Source organism: Barbus barbus (assembly GCF_936440315.1).
Source record: "Barbus barbus genome assembly, chromosome: 31".
Lineage (NCBI taxonomy): Eukaryota > Metazoa > Chordata > Actinopteri > Cypriniformes > Cyprinidae > Barbus > Barbus barbus.
In genome coordinates this window covers 11,393,358-11,416,220 of record NC_136759.1, presented here as the reverse complement: position 1 = coordinate 11,416,220, position 22,863 = coordinate 11,393,358, and the positions used below count along the sequence as shown (strand labels likewise).

The window sequence follows — 22,863 nt, the reverse complement described above, 5'->3', positions numbered from 1 at the left end:
AAATAACATGTATTCAAAGCAAACATTGGTCATACAATTTGAAATCTGTACTTAAACAACAATGGTGTGCTTACAAGTACCCTGCGGTACAAAACGGTGTCTGAAAATTACGCTTGTATCAATGGATGATTTTTCATATTCACGCGCCGTTGAAAAAATATGACGTTTCGCCGATGAACAGCCAACCACACCTCAGCTCTCGTAGGAGCTATAGTGTGCCGACAGCCAATCACAGGCGCTCAAGACTTGGCGGTAGCCAATAGGATTCGTGACTGTATGCTGTGTCTCTCGTGAGCGGAGGGATCTGCACGCACTTGGAAGAGCGCGCATCGGTGTTATTGTACTTCAAAGCCCCGTTAACTAGGCATCCACAGAGGCTGCAGATAGAGAAGGTTGGTGAGTTTTGCCAAAATATGCTCGTCAGGGCCTAAATTAACAATTTTTCAAAAAACGTCGTATATTACAACCCATTTTCTCTTGGTAGTTGCGTATTTGGTGAAAGCAGAGCGACAAATCTTTGTCAGAATCTATTCGCCAATCATTCAGTCAGTGCGCGTGAAATATCCTGACTGAAAATATCTTCTGAAGATAAAAAAAAATATTGCTTTTCCTTTTGAAATGACAGTATTCTAATAGTCTTTAATGGGATGGGTTGTCAGGTAGCCATCCCAGCTAAAGCAGTTAGCTTTTTTGGGGTCTCAGTTAAAGCTGTTATTGTGTGAGACAGTGACGTGCGTGGCATTCTCACATACAGACTAAAAAAACACCTCGGATAAATTTACCAGTCCTGAGGGAATGTACTAGTCATTTTGTGCGTTTTTCTCCCTGGTCCTTCAGAACGGGACTTTGTGCGGCCGTGTTCAGTAATATAATATGGTTGGCTTGCGGAGGATACTCAGTGCGTTGAGTGGCGGGGGATGGAGACTGACGGGGTGTAAGCGCAATTTAACTTAACTAATAAAATAAAATCCAGCCAAGCTCGTGTGCACTGCTTTTTACACTCGTACGAAAGCCCGAGGGTCTATTTTAGTGAACTCTGGTGTTTTCCAAGAAAGAGGGGCTATTATTCTATTTATATTGTTTCCCACCGCCGGTGTTGCGTGTATGCGGCTCTGGCTGGCAGGCATAAAGGGAGAGAGTGAGGAAGCCATGTTGGCTCTGCTAGCTGTGCTCATGTGGCTCCAGTTGAACGGCGGACTTACGAGAGCGAAACTCCCATTGCATAGCGCTTATAGTTACAGACACTGTGTCCATACAGAGCGACTTCTTCCATAGGGAGGCGATAATAGCGGAAAGCAGCGGGCCAGGAGCGAGAAACGGATGAAGTGCGGTGATTTGGGGTCCTCGAAATTACCCAGGAATGTGGGAGGAGGCAATTGAGGGGGACTTTCTCTCATGAAGACGGCTTTTTCAAAATGGAAGAAGAAATATTATTGTTGTTGCACCGTTTAGGCATTTTAAGGCGGGCCCTATCTGCCCGCTCTTGGGCGATGCTGCTATGAATGTTCAGTTGATGTAAAATACACATAAATGAGGGGGAAAAAGGGGGGGGGGGGGGGGGGGGCGAATATTAACCCATTAAATATGTGTTTTTATTCACGAAATGGAGGATGTCCTTGTCTTTCACCGTGAACTTGAGGCGGTCTTTTTGCATCTCCCTGTCCATCTCAATAATGTGATTTCACTGCACGTTTTATCATGCTGATTTTTTTTCTTTTAGAGTGATTATGTGCCTCAGTACGTACTAATGATATATAGAAAATAAAATATAAAACAAAAATCTTTAAATGTGTATGTATGTGTGCAGTATGCCATTTAATTAATGTATATAATATATATATTATATATATATATATTAGTATTTTTTATTTTATGTATGCTTCTTATATATATATATATATATATAATGTATGTGTGTGTGTGTGTGTGTATGTATGTACATGTAGGAAGTGTTTGCATGAAAATTGTAAAAGAATCCAAAATTTAAAAGAGTATAGCTTGTCACTTTCATTTATTAGAGAATGTCTTTTTTTCCCCCCCAAAGGGTAAAGATGGGTAAAGATCCAAGGAAACCCAGAGGAAAGATGTCCTCTTATGCCTACTTTGTGCAAACCTGCCGTGAAGAGCATAAAAATAAACACCCCGAAGCCAGTGTAAACTTCTCTGAATTCTCCAAGAAGTGTTCAGAGCGATGGAAGGTACTGTTCTGAAAAATGCTGATGAATATTATGCAGTTATATTATGGAAATGTTGTGCTTTTAAATTTGTTTGAAAAAATCTTTGCAAAAAATATACTCTTTAGTGTACCTTGCACTTTTTGATGCAGCTTTTTCTCATTCTAAACAGACAATGTCTGCCAAAGAAAAGGGTAAGTTTGAGGATATGGCCAAGCAAGATAAGGTTCGCTATGAGAGAGAAATGAAGAACTACATCCCACCAAAGGGTGAGAAGAAGAGGCGATTTAAGGATCCCAACGCGCCTAAGAGACCTCCGTATGTTCACTCCATGCACTCCTATTGAAAATGTAACATTTTTCAAGATAGTTTGGTTTAATGGAATTTCCCCCCCCCCAAGGTCAGCATTCTTCATTTTCTGTGGTGACTACCGCCCTAAGATTAAGGGGGAGAACCCAGGTCTGTCCATCGGAGATATTGCCAAAAAGCTTGGAGAAATGTGGAATAGCTCATCGGCCGAAGTGAAGCAGCCCTATGAGAAGAAAGCCGCAAAGCTTAAGGAGAAGTACGACAAGGTAAAGTTTCTTTTGTCTTTCCATCCTGAACGGTTTTAAATATTCTCAAACTTGCTACATTGTAGATGCACCTTGCCCTATTTATTAATGTTTTTTGTCTTCTGTAGGATATTGCCCTATACCGCACAAAGGGAATTGCAGGCTTGTCCAAAAAAGATGGTGGGGAGGATGATGATGAGGATGAAAATGAAGAAGATGAGGAGGAGGAGGAAGAAGAGGAGGAGGATGATGAGTAATTTAGCTACTGATGTAGCCTAGGTTCTTGTTCATGCCATAAACCCAATTGTACACGATTCACATCTTCAAGCGTAATACAGCAGAAACTAGAATTGTTAGGCTGTGTATATGCAACCTTTTTAAGATGTACAGTGTTATTCTCCTTTTGTAAAGTTAACACTATGTGTCTTCAGTCTTATGATTTTTTTATCTTTGTTTTCGTTAGTGGTAATTCTTGCCAGGAACAGTTTAAGGTTGAATGATATGAATTGAACTGTTTCTCTGAAGGTGCATAGCACAGTTATCTGATTTATGTAGATCTGTAGTGCACTATTATATTAGTGTTTAAAAATATTTTTCGTATTTGCCGTCATAAGGTCCTTTAACTGTACTTTGAATACCACTCTAATTACAAGAATGCAGCTTTGTTTGACATTCAAGGATGTGTCTGAAGTAAACATTTCTTTTTTTTAGAAAACTGTCTTGTTTTTTCCTTCCGTAGCTACTGTAGTTACTGCGATTGCGCATACTATCTGCAGCGATTGTATCAATGATGAGCGACTCTTCCTCATCTTAGACGTGTAATTGGTCCATGTATGCATGTATTATGAACTGGTTCTTTAATACTGCATTATCAACAAAGAAATTATCTGCATCAGCCAATTAAACATTTTAGCACTTTTGGGACTCTAAAAGTTTTTGAAGTATCTAGTTATGTGCAATATAGATGAAATTCATAAAGTTGCTTCACACATAGATCTTCAACGTTTTTGCATTAAGCTCTGGCATACAAATTAATGTTATGTAATAGAGCATGTCGTCAAAAATTAAGACAGTCTCTTATCAGACTGCATAAACGTAACCTGAAAATCAAAATGTTTTGGTTAATCACCTGAAATAAGCAATTATGTGACTGAGCCAGAGCAATGCATGTATATTATGGAATATGTAAATAGAGCGACACCCTGAGGCTAAAATGTGTTACTGCTTTGTTTACTATTACTAGGCAGGCATCTATGATGTCATCTTATTCAGGTTTCATCTTGATGTCCTCTACAAGGACCAATACTGCAAGGAAGGACAAAATAAAAATGGCAGTATATTCTAAAGCACCTATTCAAAGCAACTGCAGTTTTGGGGCTTAAAATAATATTTAATCTATTATTCATGTTTGTAAATTAATTTACCAGTTGTTATATTATTCAAGGGGAAATTAGATTAGATTTATTTATATACTTTGTGCAAATAACAAAGTATATAAATAAATATAAAACATGTGTATATACATTAAGTTTTATGACATATAGTGCAAGTTATGAGGTGGAGGGGGAGAGACTAGCTCAGTGCAAATGACTGTACATACAACTTAGGTTGCAAGGAAGTATAAACAGAAGGTGCATTATAAAGTGAGGCATGTAAGAAGCATATGTTTATATATGGCTAATGACCTTAACGGCATCCGGAGGTAGAAATGTGCAAGGGAATGTGCAAATATCAGAAATGTGCAAAATAACAGAGGAAACAATACGAACATTGTGAGTGAGGAGTGCAGACAGGTTATTGAACAGTGCAGATTTTTTTTTTTTTTTTCATTAGGTGGTCCATCTTGGATGTAGTGTTCAGCGCCTGAGATTGCAGTTCAGTAGGCTGACAACTGAGGGAAAGAAACTGTTCCTGAGTCTGCTGGTGCGACAGCGAAGACTTCTATAACGTCTCCCAGATGGGAGAGGAGTGAACAGTCTGTGACTGGGGTGAGAGGAGTCTTTGATGATACTTCTCACTCTCCTTAGGCAGCGTTAGTGGTAAATGTCTTTGATGGAGGGTAGCACGACACCAGTGGTGTATTGGGCAGTTTTCACCACCCGCTGGAGGGCTTTCTGGTCCGAAACAGTGCAGTTGCCATACCACACTGTGATGCAGTTTGTGAGAATGCTCTCAATAGTGCAACGGTAAAAGTTCAGCAGGATGTGGGTGAGCTTCCCTTAGTTTCCTAAGGAAGTAAAGGCGCTGCCGTGTCTTTTTGATCAGTATGGAGGTATTGAGGGTCCAGGAGAGATCCTCAGAGAGATGGACACCAAGGAACTTGAAGCTCGCCACATGCTCCACTTCGGTCCCATCAATGTAGATGGGAGTGTGTGTGGTCCTTCTTAGTCCGCCGGTGGTCTACAATCAGCTCTTTGGTCTTCTGGGTGTTGAGTGCAAGGTTGTTATTGGCACACCACGTTGCTAGATACTGGACCTCATCCCTGTAGGCTGTCTCATCACTGCCGCTGATCAGGCTTACCACCGTGGTGTCATCTGCAAACTTGATTATGGAGTTAGAGCCATGTACAGGTATGCAGTCGTGGGTGAAAAGGGAGTAGAGGATCAGAGATGTTTGTATAAACATGATCAAGATTTGACAAGTCAAGAAATGATTTTTCAAGAAAATGATAACTCAAAATGAAGCTCAATTGTAAACCAAGCAGTACGACCTAAATTACTATTAATTGCTTGACCTGAAGTCAAAATACCTGGAAGATGTGAAAACAGAAACAAACACCTCAAGGCAAGAAAAATAAGGCAAACTGTTTCTAGATCCGCCAGAGGGCGCTTAAGGGGTGCAGTTGACAGTTCATGTAAACCCTAATCAGTTTGAATAATGTGGTTAATGGAGCCTTTTGATTGCAATTGACAAAGCAGTGAAGAAAAGAAAGTGCCTCTGAATTTTAAATTAGATTTCAAACTACTTTAAAAAAACGTCTTGGGCTCTTGTGGTAACAGTACAAACCAAGATGCTTTAAAATGTATGGTTGCGAATCCACACCATTTTGCAATGGCATTTTTATTTTTTAAAGCTAAAAAGACATGTTTGATCTGTGCCTCACTTGCTGTAGGCTATATTCACTATATTCGCTTTTGCTTAGCATTTTTATAATGTTGACTCTAGCCATATCCAACTTACCAGCTGGTGGCGCCCTCTTATAAGCGCCGCCATGTTGACATCACTGAGCTGTGTTTTGAGCTTCCTATTATCATATTTGGACAAAAGCACATGCCTACAGGGCTGAACTGGTGTTAAAGTTTGGCCCTGGAGAAATCCAGTCTATCCAGCCCACGAGTTCCCCCGTGAATGTTTTGCTGGCATATAGGGCCTTAAATTGGAGTGAATAAATAAAACAGGACATAAATAAATGATACACTCTAAAAAATGCTGGGTTAAATATAACCCAGTGCTGAGTAAATATTGGACAGAACACATGCTGGGTTGTTTTCAACCAACAGTTGGGTTAAATGTTTAACCCAACCTTCTGGGCAGTAACCCAACCACTGGGTTCGTCCATATTTTACCCAGCACTGGGTTGTATTTAACCCAGCATTTTTTAGAGTGTAGATAGCATTTATTTTCACATAGAAATGCAAATAAAGCATTGATTTTGAGCTAGAATGCAGGAAATTTACTGCTAATAAATTCTGTCATCATTTCCTCACCCTCATGCCATTCCAAACCTGCACGACACACTTTCTTGTGTAAAACACAAAAGATATTTTGTAGCATGTTAACAATCCATTTTGGTTACCCTTGATTTCTACTACATGGACAAACATTTCTACTATTTTTAGGCTATGTTCCAAAGAAGAAAGAACAGGTTTGGAATGACATGATGAGTAAATTATGACAATTTACATTTTTGGGTGAACTATCCCTTTAATATTTAGCTAATATATGGGTGAACTGATATTTGAAAATAGCTAATTTATATATTTATACACTGATATTTATCTGTAATCAGGCTCTTATTGAATCAACACTGTACTTGAAATAAAAATGAATTAGAACTAAACATTTAAAGAAAGATGCTATATCCTTTTAAATTATCCTTTGCCCTAATGAAATAGTTTTTACTTTGAATCCAGAGTTTAACTGAGTAGCAGGCTATTAGTAAGATGGTCACAAGTAGCCTAAAACGATGGTCCTCATTACCATGGTTTATGGTTTTTAAAATGAATAAGTAATGATAAACTGAAATTTGTAATAAAAAAAAACAAAACAAAAATACTCCCATTTAGGCTATAATAAATAACATAGCTAAGCCCACTATTGTGGCCCGATTGCCAGTACATCCCTATTCCTGCCTGCCTAATATAAAAATATAAACCAAATATAGCAAATACAAAAGCAGCAAAGTCCCTGCTGGAGTGATAAAATAAACCACGTTGACTTATCTCGGTAGCGTGACATGAATAATTCCGATCACAAGGACAGTTCGTAGATTTCATGCATTCAGGCCGATTCTGAACATTCTAAAACTCCGTAACATGGGTGCAGTAGCAGGCGCAATGATATCTTTGATGATATTGCGCAGCGCCTGAAAGTAGTCCCCAGCTATATTATAACTAGTTACCTAGCTGGGGGACTATTTTCAAGCGCTGCGTAATATCACTGCGTCTGCTGCATCCATGGTACGGCAGCAAAGTTCCTTGACTATTACGCTGGAATGGGAATATAGTTCCTAGCCATATCAGCCTAGAAAATTGCAACTTTTCATTTTCCGCCAGTCTTAGTACACGATGTCACTACAGAAGAGTCAAGTTTTAAATAGGAAAATTATCGAAACTCTTTGGTCATTTTTGAGCGAGATGCTAACGGTCTAATCAGATTCAATGATCTATCCTAAGCTAAGATAAAAGTGCTACCGCCAGACCCGGAGATCGGCTGAATGGATTCAAAAACGGTAGAACTCAACTGTTTAACTCTTGGGGAGTTGGAAAATAAGCCTTTAAAAAAAAATAAAAAATAAAGTGGAGTGTTCCTTTAACTATTTGACTCGACTTCTCATATAAAAAAATACAATAGGATAAAAAGCAGTATTATAAACCAGTCTGTATGTACCCTGTTTCATTCAGAGTTGTTTCAAGATTAATATTTCCGTAGTTGTTCTTTTCTTTTATTGTACTGTTCAACGGTTGTCTGGTGGCTCTTCTTTACAGCTTCTCTCCATTCATTCACCTTTTGGGTGAGTGCCATGCTGGCATCATCTGAATTTAAACAGAGAAAGATTGCGGCCACAGGATCACTTGGCTGCCATATGAGAGGGAAACATTTAAATAGATCATTCACGGTTCACATTAAATGCAGACAGACCGACATCAAGCCACTGGAAAACCAGACGACTTTTAAACACTAATCTATTTATTTCTCGTATCATAAAATATGTAATGTACCAGAGAAACTATACATTTTATTTATTTATTTTTTACAATAATCATAAATCATTATTAGTTTACTAACGCGTTTTGGCGTTACAGTAACAGGAGGCGCCAGTAAAACCGTCACAGCACAGGAGGACAATCTATCAGACACACACACACTGGACACTGGGCAGAGAGATGTTGCACACAAAGAACCAGTGGATCTTCGAATATAGAGAGGAAAATGGATACGAGCAAAGATGAACAAATTTGGATTCTGTATATTTCTCATGCACGCGACGGTGAGTATTTTTGTACAAATAAAAACGATTTTAATGTTTTTGTGAAAGCCTTTGTAACATTATTCAAGATTTGTACTCACTGTTTCCTAGTATTTATACATAACGTTTAGTATGCAATGTTTAATTAATTAGGCTACACATATTAAATACACAGTGTAATATATAATATAATATAATATAAATATAATATTTCATATTTGCATGTATGTGTATATATATATATATATATATATATTATACAGTTATTAATATATATTTATATTATATATTTAATATAATTAACTTGAGTTCATGTAATGAAATTTTTTTATTTAATTAAATTTCTTCTAAAATTAGCAATTTTCTCAGGCTCTTGTTTATGTTCAGTGATTTCACTTTAATGGCAATGAAAATAACCTTTAAAATAACACATAGGAGCCTGATAAAAATGCTCATTTTAGAAGAAAATTTCAAATGGCATTTAGAGGCTTTTGCATCTGAACTCTTTATATAGAGTATTCCACATTTGAAGTGGTTCAAAACATTTAATAAAAGTTGTCTTAGGACAACTTTGAACTTTTTTGATCCACTTCATATGTTGACTACTCTGTATGTGTGTGTGTGTGTGTGTGTGTGTGTATTAGCCTACATTGCAGTATTTATACAGTATTTATACTTAAACAAGTGAGACATTTATTTAAAAATAAATGGTAATGAAGTGAAATTTTATGGTGCGTCCATCTGAACAGGATTAGAGCATTCCATTTTATTCCTCGAGCCTCTCTTTGGATACCAGATTGTCCAGATCTAAGTTGACATTTTAGAGGTTAACAAAAGCAGGTACCTGGGGAACCCACATAAAGAAACATTCAGGTTGGCGTGGGATACTGTGGTAAGGGGAGAGCTTTCAAAGCACAGACCTTACACAAATCAAGGTGTACTGTTGCTGCTTTTAGAAAAGGTCTCTCACAAAGAGCCCTTTCCTGTATGTCATGTGGGATTTAATGTCTGAAACTGTTCCATGTTTTGCTCCACACCTTTGCTACATTTTTTCCCAGTAGTGACTAATTTAATTTATGAGTAAAGATTTTCTCCTTTTGTTCACACAGATTTTCTTATGTGGTGTTTACTCTAACAGTTCACCACGGACACAGAGGGAGAATAGTAATGAAAAGAAGTGGTTTAACATCTCAGCTCTGCCATCCAAAGGTTTAACTCCACTTCGTAGTAGAAGGTTTACACAACTATCCTTTTCCAAATCTGTATATTCATTTGAAGTGAGGGAAGACACACCACCTGGTGAGCATTGCTTTTTTATATTATATTATTTCAGTGTTGTTTAAACTTTTTATGTGGGCACTTTTTGAACACCATTTTTATACAATCTGTTTGGATAAAAGCATTTTCTAAAATACTTAAATTCAGCCTTGTCTGTGACCTTTATAGGGACAATTGTGGGACGTGTTTTTTGAGGTAGCGCGCCACTACATCCTGACTGCAGCAGCTCAGCAGGGGCACAGTGAGCTCACCAGGGTCAGAGTGTACTTCAATGTGATCGATGTCAATGACAACCCACCAGTGTTCAGCCAAAATGCCTTCTCAGCCTCCATACCAGAAAACTCACCTGTTGGAATGTGCTTCCTAAATCTGAATGTTTCAGATCCAGATGAGGGTAAAAAAAAATCCACATTGCATCATAGGAATAAATTACATTTTAAAATATACATGTTAAAATAGAAAACAGTTCTTTTAAATTGCATCAATATTTCACAATATTACTGTTTTACTGTATTTTTGATCAAATAAATGCAGCCTTGCCGAAGAGACATTGCTTTCAAAAACATTAAACCCAATATTTTGCACTGTAGAGTATGTGATCATACATCTTGTAACTTCTGGTTTAAACCTGGTTTTTGAAAATATTTTGTCTTTGTTTTTGGATTTTACAATTCCTTACCCAAATTGAGACATGTAACAACACATATTCAATACAGAGTAGCACAATGGGCAGTACAGGTAATAGCTTTTATTAGCCTTCAAGTACAACCTCAAAGTTCACACATTTGAAAAGCTTTGGTAAATGCAGAACTGGCTGAAGAGCTCTCGTTAAATCTTATGTCATTTCTTCTTTGTTCTCCTTCAGTCTCAGGATGATGAATCGGGTTTTCTCTCTTGGGGATGCTAGCAACTGCTAATAATGGAGAACCCCCTGTCTTGGCATCTCTTAGTTCAGGTTCAGGAGAAAGAATATTGTGTTCCACGTATTCAGTACACAGTGAAATTCACAGTTCCTTTTGACCCGTTTGGGGATTTTTTTTGATGAGGATGTTCAGGATTACATACAAGCTTAGTAATAAGAATAATCAAGATTATAGAGATTTGTTTTGTTCTGTGCATTTGCTCTGGAAATATGTTGTCTAGAGATGTTATACCAAAACTTTATGTCCTTTTTGGATTTGTATCAAGCCTTTTATTAAATTGGATTTTATTAAATTCTGATCACTGATAGGAGCATACCTTATAGCAAAAATCAGGGACTGAAGTGTATTTCCTATAATTTGCCTACATTATGGCCTGTTTACAAAATACTAAGCTTTTGTATGTAAATCTGGTGATTACTAATATCACCTGCTCAGTCATTTCATTGCAAGCATGTTTTATGTCAGGTGCTCTTTTTCTTATATCTGACAGGTATATATGGAGAAGTAGATTTGATGGTGACATCTGAAAATCTTGAGAGCAAGTTCTCTATAAACCAGCATCAAGCTCTATGTCTAAGAGGGGAGATAGATAGAGAGACAAATGCAATGTATAGCCTCATTGTCCAGGCCAGTGATCGTGCTCTACCCATAGAGGCTCGACTCACAACCTCAGTGGATGTTACCATCTATCTTCTGGATGTCAATGACATCTCCCCTCTTATCACAACCCCCAGTACTGTTAGCTTTCCAGAGAACGCACCTCTTCATTCTGCTGTTACAGTTATACAGGCCACAGATGCTGATGCTGGATCCAATGGTGAAGTTGTTTTCAGTTTTGAGAGTGCAGAAGAACAGCCATTCAGTATAAATAGTTTGACTGGGGTTGTGTACCTACAGAAGCCATTGGACAGAGAAACTGAGGATGTTCTCACAGTCACATTGAACGTCAAAGATAAAGGTGTTCCTCAATTGTTCAGCTCAATGAACCTCACAGTGCTTATTGAGGATGTGAACGATCATAATCCAGAGTTCACTCAAAGCTCCTACAGTCTTTCAGTATATGAGGATGTACCTCGTGGAACAAGCCTGCTTAGAGTTAATGCGAGTGATCGAGATATTGGGTCAAATGGGCAGGTGCGGTTCTCTGTCTCAGAGAGTGGGTTCATGGTGGACTCTGTTCTAGGTATGGTCTCAGTGATAGACAAGATGGACCGTGAGAAGAAGACTTTCTAAAGCTTTTTTGTCATAGCAGAAGACAAGGGAGAAATTCAAAGGTCTGCCACAGCAACCATTGACATCACAGTCCTGGATGTTAATGACTGTGTTCCACTTTTTTCATCCGAATCACTGATATTACATGTCTTTGAAAATGGGGAAGATTCTTCTCAGCACTCCCATCAGGTACTTCTGGGCCCGTATTCACAAAACATCTCAAGGTTAAAAGTAGCTCATATCTTGTCGATTTGGGAGAAAATCTTAAAAATAATGGGTGCGTCAGTCCTAAACTTAGGACTTCTTAATTTTTGTTCTAAGAGTATTTCATAAAGCGTTTTAGTGCTAAAACTAGCTCCTAAATCTGTGAAGCGTTAGGAGTAGAGAAGAGGAGTCTTAAGTCAGTAAGACCAAACCACAAACTACCCAAAAATGGTTGTTGTCGGAAATCTGCCTCGGAACGCAAACATTTTAGAAACATTTGACGAAAATTAGCTTTTAAAAAGGTATCGCCTTTTGTTTTGGAGGTTATCCCAATTTCCTTTGATTATATCCTTGTTTTCATTCACCAGTTGGGCATGTAGTAGCCTAACAGCTGGTCTTGCGTCCAGTTTGGTTTTCTTTTAAGTTTGAATGTCTTACTATCAACCATGATTGTTCTACTGTTAATTAAAAGGCTGTTTAGATGCATATTCATTAATTGTTTACGAGAAGCACACATGTAAGAGGCTGACAATTAGCTGAACGTATACTTGTTTAATTGGTGACACTTAGGCTGCATTTTAAAATCTTTATTTGAATGTGGCAATTAACATTTTTATTTTAAAACCATTATTTGAATATGGCAACAATAATATTGCACTCTGCAAGATTTCTATGAATAAATCTCTGACAGAGATTATCAGCCAATCACTGTGTTCATAGTTAGTAAGCATGCTGACAGCATCCACAGCAACTAGGTCAACCCTGCCCTTGCTCTTAGCTTAAGACTTCTCTCTATTCTTTAGTAAAAGTTTGTCTCAGCAGAATCTGTATCTGTTTTTCCTCTTTGAATTTTAATATATTCTTCAGTGGTTCATGAAGATGTGAAATGTGTCTTTTGTAGATACATGCCTCTGATGAAGATTCTGATGAAGTTAATGGTCAGCTGACATATTCTATAGAATCAGGAAATGATGAGAGTCTCTTCTCACTTCATTCCAATGGAACGTTCCAAATCTTAGAAGATCTTGATAGAGAACTGAAAAGCCAATACATGTTAAAAGTTATTGCTGTTGATTCCGGTAATAATTTGTCTCCTTTACTGCAATGTCTCATTAGATAAAACCAGTTAATTTGGTAGTTTGCATGTTACTTTGATATTCTAGGAATGCAATAATCTTAAAATTAATATTTCCATACTGTACACTATAATGTTGTGATGCCTAAATTCACTTGTAGCATTCAAAACTATTTATTTTATGTTTTTAGTGTTTTATTTTTCATTTATTTAATTTTAGCATTATCAGCTTTAACAGGGATTATTGATTTATTGGTGTAAACCAGATTTTTTAATAAAACATGATGTGATCTTAATGGGAACAGGGGTGTGCTTAAAGGGTACACAAATGTACCCATTAAGCACAGCCAACCTTATTGCATTTACTGATGCATATCTTAATCAAAATTATTTTGTCATTTAAAATAAAATTAAATATTTTTATGTGAGAGGTTAATATTTTATTTTAGCATAACTTTTTGTACCGAAACCAATACCTTGTGCACTAAAAATGTCTCAATGTAGATTTTGGTGAGCTTAATTGGTGCGTTTACCCTATATTTTAACATTGTGAGTTTATGTTGAAGTACTTACAGTACAATGAAAGTATAAGAGGACAGTTTTTGGAGGATTAAAATGCAGTGAATGTAATATGAAGCTTATCATTTTATAAAAAGCACTTTTTAATTCTTCTGTTAAACCTTGTGTATTATTTAATTTGTAAAGTTGTTCAAGCATTTTATACAGCCATTTTAGAGTTTATGTTGTCACTGTGACAAAATTGTACTAAAAGGCGATTCTGTTTTATATAGTGCATTTTATACATAATGGTAATTCAAAGTGCTTTACATTAACCATATAAAAAAAGAAAAAATAACAATAGAAAAATTACAAAAAAATTCGATACCATGTGCATTTTAAAATAGAATGGGAAAACGGCTTAAGCAACCTTTTCACACTAAAATGACGTTAAAACGCATATTGTTTGTCATGTAGCTATACTTTTGAAATATGAAACATCCAAAACATTAAGGTTACACAACAGTAAACACCTACTAAACACCTTGGATAAACTCAAATCTACAATATCTGAACTACGTTGTCAGTGTTGTCTGATAAATCTGCCAGTTGAGTTCAAAGCATGTTTTCTCTTGCCTTCTCAGATATCAGATGGAAAACCTCTGTATGTGTTCACCAATGTCACATCTGGCCATTCTTCATCTGCGCAGAAGAGGCTCATACATGACTCTGTTTCTGGATGAACGGCCTGTAGTGAACACCACCAATGGCACCATAACTCACCACGCATTCTTAGTGGAGACCATTTTTCTGGGCTCTGCTCCACTGAAAGCATCTAAAGATGTCCCAGAGATTATCCAAAACTTAGGTTAGATTGCCTCTGATTTGTTGCTTATTTGGGTATACAATACTGCAAATTTTATTGTCAAAAGCAGGGTTATTATAGAATTAGTCTCGCGTAGCCAGACCTTCTGACTGACGGCTGAAGGTCTGGAATCTATGGTAGCTTTCATTGGCCAAGGCCCACCCATGAGGCCATTTGACCGACATATCAAACAGCCAATCACAGTTTGTTTCGTTCAGCGTCATGTTTTGGGGTGTGGAAATGTCGCCACAATAACAGAATGGTGTTTAAAACTCCCAGACGTATTTTAAAGATTCTGTGCCGCGAACTTTAAATATTTCACATACTTTTGAAAATCCAGCATTTATTTGATCCTGATAAGCACTTGTCATCACAGTTTCCAGGCGGAACGGTAAAGAACGCAACACACGTCTCCCGGAAATCCTGTATAATTCATCCAATCCGACGACTTTGAAGCACCGGAAGTGTTTCCACTTTTGTGTGCCATATGCATCAGATGTGTAGCCAACGTTCCGTGGGCGCGACGTCTGAGGCTGAGACTATTATAGAATAGGATTTGAACACTGGTCATTTTTTTTTTTTTTTTCAGATGTCAAGTGTCAGTGTTACAAAATGTATCAATTATGAAACAACTCTTTTCATTTAGTTTTCATAACCAATTTAACTATTTATTAAAATCGCCAATGATCATAAAACCTTTATATTTTGTTGGTTATGTTGCTTTTCTTGGTTTTCCAGGTTTCAGAGGATGTGTGGAATACATCAAATTCAATGGCCATCTCCTGTCATACAACGGCTACAATGAGATAGCCGATGCAAACTCCAGCCCGCCTGTCTTACAAACCTTCTGCGTTTCTCCAAACCAATGTGTTCTGACTCCATGTCTGAAGGATTCCTGTCTATCTGAGCCCTGCTGGAATGATAGTGACTGTGGATCTTCTTCCAAAGATGACTACTGGTGCATCTGTCTGCACAATGTGTCTTCGTGTGATCTTGCTCATCTGATGTCATCCACGGCGAGGCCTGTTCTCAAACCCAAAAGAGCAAAGTTCCCGTTTGGATTGTAGCAGTCATTCTTCCTATTGTCCTCATTCTTCTCATCTTAGTTCTCTTTATTATCCTCAGAAGACAAGGCAAACTCTGTGAAGGCGAAAAGAGGAGTCAAATCTACCACATGCCACCAAGCAAACAGCACGGCACGGATAACCTGGGATTTAGTTTAGGTCCTGCTGATGAGTGTCCTCAAAATGTGTCAAATGAAGCCAGCAAGAGTGGGCCTTCTTGTCATGTCTCAGGTTTTGGAGGGAGTGAACTGGAGTACTATGAGATTGACAGCACATACTCAAATGTGAAGACCCTACAGCTGAAGGAGGAGGATGAACAGGTGAACGGCAATCCAATAGTTTCTCAATCCATCATGCAACCTCAAACTAATCATAATCCATCTCCTAAACTTCATCAGAGAACATCTGGAGGTGATATAAACCAGTGGCAACGTCAATCCCAACTGTTCTTCAAGAGAAAGCTGGCTCCTGATGTGACAGGCCCTGCTCCACAACATCTCTCAGAAGATGAGGTTGAGAAACTGAACACCCCACGGGACCACAAGGGGGACCTCTAATCAGAATTTTAGAGAGTGTCCCATAAAGCCATGCAGAGACGGGCCAGTAGAGACATCATCCGAGAGTGAAAGTCACTGCTCCTTCACCGGCTCAGAGTTTGACTGTGAGAGAGAACAGCCCTCACCAGCTCACATGACAAACACGAACATCCACCTGAAGGCTAGGACTTGTGTGCAGTTTCATTTACCTCACACCTAAATTAAAGATGTTTATAAAAAATAGGGTGAATGTTGGTTTTGCCCTTTTAGTTATCATATTCAGAAATCCCAAAAATATGACTAAATAACAATTTATTTTAAAAGTTGAATAACTTTTTCATTTAGTTAATCACAACACTGACCCTTACCAATAGTGACATCTTGTGGTTTGATCAAATGAAGAAGAAAAAAAGACAACTTAACCACACCAAACAACTATTCTGGAGTTTGGGCGCCATCTAGTGGTCATTGGGAAACAAGAAAGGCTTTTACTTTCTTACATCTTAATACCGTTGACTATTCAATTGAAATATTAAGTTAAATGTGAATACGCAACATTTATATTGTGTTATAACAGTTTTTGAGTCAATACAGTTGAACTTTGGTTGAGTTTGATTTTTTTCTCCCCACTGTTTCACTGTTGCAGATTGGTCCAGGGGACAGTTTATTCTGAAGGCCCCTTCACCGTTCAGAGATGTGATCACATCCCCCTCCGTCCAGAGTCTCCCAAACACCTCTGTCTCCGGCGGGATCCAGAAGCTTGAGAATCTCCTAAATCTAGCAATGCATTTTAACACCTATGCGGATGTGTTTGAGGACATACCCAGCTTACCGACCCATCAGACAAATGACTGTGATTTTCAGAGCGATCAAGAGGAAATCATTTGAAAATAATGTTATCATTCACTTAAATCACTGACTAAAACTGGACCAGTGAAATACTGGTGAATCATTCATTTCCTAAGAACATTAATAAAAGTGTAAATATACTATTTATAATATATGGAAGGCATATGTTCAAGCACATTGCAAATGTACCAATAGTGACTTAATCATCAATATTGTTTATATCGATATGTAAAACAGTGTTTGAGGAGCATAATAATTTTGTTATATTAGCGCCATCTTTTGTCAGAACTTTAACATTTTATCTGTTTATGTCCTACTACACTGAGTTCATGACTGATTCTACAGATTTTATGGAGCTGAACTATGAATGTTTTAATTAAAAATGTCAAAGATGAGCTGAATTGTGTTTTTATACTGAATGAAATAACTATGTTGTAGCTGGGTATTTGTTTGCAATACATTTTATGCACATGTTAATTCGTAGAATATTTTGAAAATGAAGGTTTAGATGCCACACGTTTAACCCTATAGCCAAACATTTTTTTAATGTTAATTTATTTTTGAAAATCAATTTCTGTACAATCTCATAACATTCTTAGCTACAAACAAACAAATAAAACAATGGCAAGCTGATGTTTTTTGACAATAATTTGAGAGTTTTGGAAATATACTATTATACATTTAAATAGTGATCATCTGAACTGTGTTGAAAATATGATTGGCTATTTAGTGACTTCCTCAGCAAAATCTGAACAGGAAAACACTTGAAAAAGCAAAAGCTAGTTATTAATTTGCCCCATAAACATATTAAAAATAGATTAATAATTATACTTACAAGCAAGATGAATTATTAAAAAATAAATTATTCAATTTTAATTTGCTATTCACATTTAAAAGGCACCGTGTCATAATTCAGAGGAATTTTTGTTGCTACAGTCTATAGGACACAGTAAGCAGTTATATGGTCAAAGATGTTTTTTAAAAAGAAAATAGACTAATTTAATGAACAGATGACTAATAACGAATATAATATATTTTGGAAAAGTGACAGTAAAAAATTTTTTTTTGAGATGCCATAGCTAAAAGTGTTTTTGGTTTCTTATTTGGCAATAAAAATGGTAAATAAAGGGTTAAAATGCTACAAAGTATGTAATATATAATTTACTCTGCTACATTTCTTCACAATAAGAATTATATATAACAGATTAAATATACAGGTTCATTATGCATATATCTTTGTCTCAACATGAAGATGGTTTCATCTGAAGGTTGACTGAAGCTCCAAAATCACTCAGAAACCAATTAGTCTTTTGAATATAAACAGAAAAAAAGCAAAAACTACTTAAATGTTTCTCAACTTTCAGATATTACATTAAAGTAATAAAGATCAAATGAAAAGCTAATTCAAGGTCATGATATGGGTAGTCAAGCAGAATGGGGTATACATTTCATAAAATCATAAAACAAATTACCTATGAGTTAAATTAATTATTAACCCTGCATTGTTTGTATCAAGTGCACAGTAACCTTAAGTAGGTCTTATATTTGGAGGGAGGGAATCTCTTCTGTCCAATGCACCTCTAATGACAGAAATTAATTAACTCATCAGTTTATGAACTCTTCCCTCGGTCACAAGAGACACATCATGAGACACGTCATACTGTATGTTTGGTGCTTAGACGGGCTCTTCAAATACACAGTAATATTTTATTTATTACTTTAGACAATGTAAACATTTTGGTTATGTTCTCTATACCTGACAAACACTTCCAGGGAAATATAGGCAAATTACAAATGCCATTTGTGTTTTCTTGAAGGCCAGGGGACAAACCAAGAGTTGTTCCAAATGAAAGGGAGCAACCGGGGCGCCTGGTATCTTCACAGAGTTATGCCAATGCCATCACTTTTAGGAAGTATTCATGATCATGTGATTTTGTCATTCGTTTTAAAAACTTGGGGTGATTAATTTTTCTTTATAATGCATATTTCACAAAACTAGAAGAATTATATGTTAATTACATGTTTGTGAAATGTGCTTCCCAGTACATAACAGGCTTTATTTAGATTGTATTTTAAGTAAATCTTGAAATGCACATGATACAAATTTTTAATGCATATTTACATATTTATTGAGAGTGCAAATGTATATTCCGGTGTTATTTCGTCAATATTCAGTATTATTCCTCTTTCGAATGGGCCGTACTTCAAGCTCACTGATGAGACGTGTGTTTCTGTGTAAATCAATGATGGTGCATAGATATAAAGGTAACCTCGACGGCATGTTTTAGCAGCTTGGAAACACTTACCATCAAGTGACCTTTTACCTGCCCAGAGGCTTTACTTCTGTTATTTTGGTTACTGTGTGTGTTCATATTCATATCCAGGCTCAACAATACAGATTCTTGGGGACTTCAGGTTGATATAAAGGAGACCATGCCCAGATTCAAACAGCAGTTTAAAGTGGTGACTAGGTTCATTCTTGTCTGTCGTTGTAAATGTATTACACTTATTAAGAGACATGTTAAGAAATGGTCTGCTGATGACTGTTGAGATGTTAACGGACTCCCCAAAGGTCATTGATTGGTCTGTTTTTAAGGAGTCATGCTATGATTTGGATACAGAGGTGTTTACCTCATATAAACGTTTGTGAGATGGTAGTGTAAGTATAACTTCAAAGTTTGTCACTATACACAACAATGATAAGCCATGGTTTAATAAGGAAGTTATTAAATATTGTGCAGAGAGAGAAGCACAAGGCATTTAAGAGCGTGCAAACCACAGAGGGACAGGTCAGCCAATTCTGCCCTCCTGGCTCTGTTCTATTACTCCTCCATTTAAAACAGAAGAATATGAAATTAAGAATGTGCTACGGAGGCAGCAGGTCCTAACTCTATATCATCTGCAACTTTAAAGTGGACTGTTTACAGTATTGGCTGACATATTAAACTGAATGTTAAGAATATGCAGAGTTCCAGCATGTTTTAAAGGTAGTTGTTATTATTCCAGTGCCAAAAAAGCTGAATATTAGCTGTTTAGATGGCCTTAACTTACTGGCCTAACTCACTGTGCCAAGAGTAATTTCATTCATTCACATCTGTTGTTGTTGTTGGTTTTCTGTGATAGTTCAACATTTAAAATCTTAAAGTGAATGTAATTCTGTTTTTGATTTGGCTGAACAGCATGTATTGTTTCTCAACGGGGAGGCCTACTGGCCTTCTGCAAGCCATTCTGGATGCGAAGGAAAGAGATTCTCAGGGATTTGACAGTGCTGAGATCAAGATGAGGCCTGTCAGAAGAAATGGTGTTTTGGTTGTGTGCTGGTGTCAAACTGCTCATCTAAAATTTCAGGTGAGCTCTGGGAGAATTGTAAAGGAATATTCAATAGAAGTTAAGCTCATTTTGCAGCATCATGTTGTTTATAACAAAAAATCATTTAAACTTTGTGAGCTTAATTGAGCTTATTTTAAAGCACTTACAATGAAATTATAAGACAGTTTTTGGAGGATTTAAAAGCAGTAAATGTAATGTGAAGCTTATATTTTATAAAAGCACTTTTTAATTCTTCTGTTAAACCTTGTGTTATATTTAATTTATAAAGATGTATTTTTTTTGTTATCAACATTTTTTATTTTTATTTTTCATACATAACACAACATAAAAAAACAATATATATATATATATATATATAAATAAAATAAAATAAAATAATAAAATAAAACAAAAGACACATACTCAACATCTCAAAGTCCAGTCAAAAGGAGGGAGAAAAGGAGGAACAGAAAAAAGAAACCCACAGAAGTCACTCCTCCATACAGTCACGTATTTCAAAGAGAAAGCACTGCCTACATCAATGGTAGAAGGCTTGACCCCATTGATTCGTGCTGTTGTACATTCACAAGACACTATTTGCAGGAGGCTACGGATCCAATATGTTTTCCCACACATATGCGGTGTAAACCAGTTCTGTATTATTGTCTTCTTCGCAGCTGTAAAGCCAGCAAACAACATTCTCTTTTGCATCGAACTTATACAGAGACCAGAATCATCATTAAGAAGACACAAGCTTGGGTTAACTGACCAATCAATTTGCAGTAAGGATGATAAAACCAGGTTTACATGTGTCCATAGACTGATAGTGATAGGACATTCCCAAAACATATGCAGAAAAGTACCTGATGATGCAGTATTACATATATGGCAGTTGAAATTTGATTGTAGTTTCATTTTGAATCTTTTGTAAGGAGTTATGTATGCTCTATGAATGACTTTGAAGTGAATAAGACGATGAGGCAGATTTGTAGATGTTAAACTGAGATTAGATCACACCCTCTCCCAGTCGACAGATAAATTAAGGTCAGATAATTCCCTATTCCAAATAGTTTTAATAGAAAGAGGTTTTATAATGCAATCAAGAATCTTATTATATATTAAGGAAGCAGATGGCCGACCAGCAGATGGTGCAATCCAGTCCCGCATAGGATGAGAGGAAACGGGAGAAGACCAAGGAACGCCATACGCTTTGAGAGCGGAACGTAATTGAAGAAAGACAAAATATGCAGATGCTGGTAGACAAAATTTGGTTCTTAACGTCTGAAATGAACATAGGCCCTGGTTATCATATATATCACCGCACGTGTTTACACCTAAAGAAGACCAAGAGGGTTGGACAAATGGACGATTTCCGCATACAAAATTAAAATTGTGCCATAAAGGTGTACTATTACAAAATTTGAAGGGTCCTCCTATCCGACGTTCAACCGTTTTCCAGATTTTAATAGAGTTGGTCACAACCGGACCAAATTTATAATTATCCCCTTTTTTCCCCTGTGCCAGTAAATAAAATGTCCTGGGGTCTATTTGGTTTAACCTTGTCAGCTTCAATCACTCTCCAAGAAACTGTAGATTGAGGATCAACCAAAGTATGAAGAGCCTTAAGCTGGAACGACCAATAATACAGTTCAAAATTTGATACAGCCAGTCCTCCTGCGCTATTAGGATGTTGTAATGTGGTAAATTTAATTCTGGGGCATTTATCATTCCAGATAAATTTCGTAATTATGGAGTTGATCTCCTTAAAGTAACCTGGAGGGGGAGAAAGCGGTAGCATAGAGAAAAAAATAAATAAATCGAGGTAGCAAATTCATCTTAACAGTGGAGATTCTTCCTTGGAGGGAAACGTTAAGATTCTTCCATCTTTGAATGTCATTCTTGACCTTAACTAAAATATTAAAATTGTCCAATTTTATGGCAATTTTATGAATGTTTTTATATATGGTAATGCCCAGATAGGTGAAAGAGTCCTTAATAGGGATGAATGAGGGAATAGAAGAATTCACTTTAATATTGTTAATTGGCATTAAAGCAGATTTGCTCCAATTTATTTTATATCCTGATAAGCTACTAAAATTATCAAATTCCTTAATTATATTAGGGACTGAAACATCAAAGTGGTCTAAATATAGAATAATATCATCAACGTATAACGAAATACTATGATTATGATCATGAATCTTAATCGATACTTCAGACTTCCTGATGGCTTGTGCTAAGGGTTCAAGAGATAGACAAAACAATAAGGGGGAAAGCGGACAGCCTTGCCTCGTTCCCCGCTGTAAAGGGAATGGGGGGGAATAACATTACCACTTATGACTGATGCTGCAGGTAAGTGGATATGTCTTTATCATAGGCAAGGCAAGGCAAGGCAAGGCAAGGCAAGGCAAGTTTATTTATATAGCACATTTCATACACAGTGGTAATTCAAAGTGCTTTTACATAAAAGAAAGTGAAATAGACATTAAAATCAATAAAAACATGGAAATAAAAATAATAAAAACAAGGAATTTTAAAATGATATAGAAAATGATTTAAAATAAATTTAAAGAAAATGATTATACCTAAAATTTATTGCAGTCAGTTCGGACATATAGCACAGTGCTCATTC

General features: G+C 36.7%; 1 protein-coding gene across 2 annotated transcripts; it reads left to right on the top strand.

The window, feature by feature from the left end:
* The first annotated feature begins 248 nt into the window (after positions 1-248).
* On the top strand, positions 249-3,656 carry LOC306851034 (high mobility group protein B1-like). Of its 2 annotated transcripts, none has more exons than XM_079387079.1 (5): positions 249-392; positions 2,045-2,198; positions 2,347-2,492; positions 2,575-2,749; positions 2,857-3,656. In XM_079387079.1, the coding sequence occupies exons 2-5, from the start codon at positions 2,052-2,054 to the stop codon at positions 2,983-2,985; spliced, it is 597 nt and encodes a 198-aa protein (XP_079243205.1). In that variant the 5' UTR covers positions 249-392; positions 2,045-2,051; the 3' UTR covers positions 2,986-3,656. The 2 variants fall into 2 exon arrangements, with proteins under 2 accessions (XP_079243205.1, XP_079243204.1); XM_079387078.1 differs by having other exon boundaries at positions 249-396.
* Positions 3,657-22,863: the final 19,207 nt, after the last annotated feature.

Bases quoted from the DNA above. Each gene is read 5' to 3' on its own strand.
- LOC306851034 (XM_079387079.1), top strand. From the start codon at position 2,052: ATGGGTAAAGATCCAAGGAAACCCAGAGGAAAGATGTCCTCTTATGCC. The intron at 2,199-2,346 runs GTACTGTTCTGA...CATTCTAAACAG, and splicing joins AGTGTTCAGAGCGATGGAAG to ACAATGTCTGCCAAAGAAAA. The intron at 2,750-2,856 runs GTAAAGTTTCTT...TGTCTTCTGTAG, and splicing joins TTAAGGAGAAGTACGACAAG to GATATTGCCCTATACCGCAC.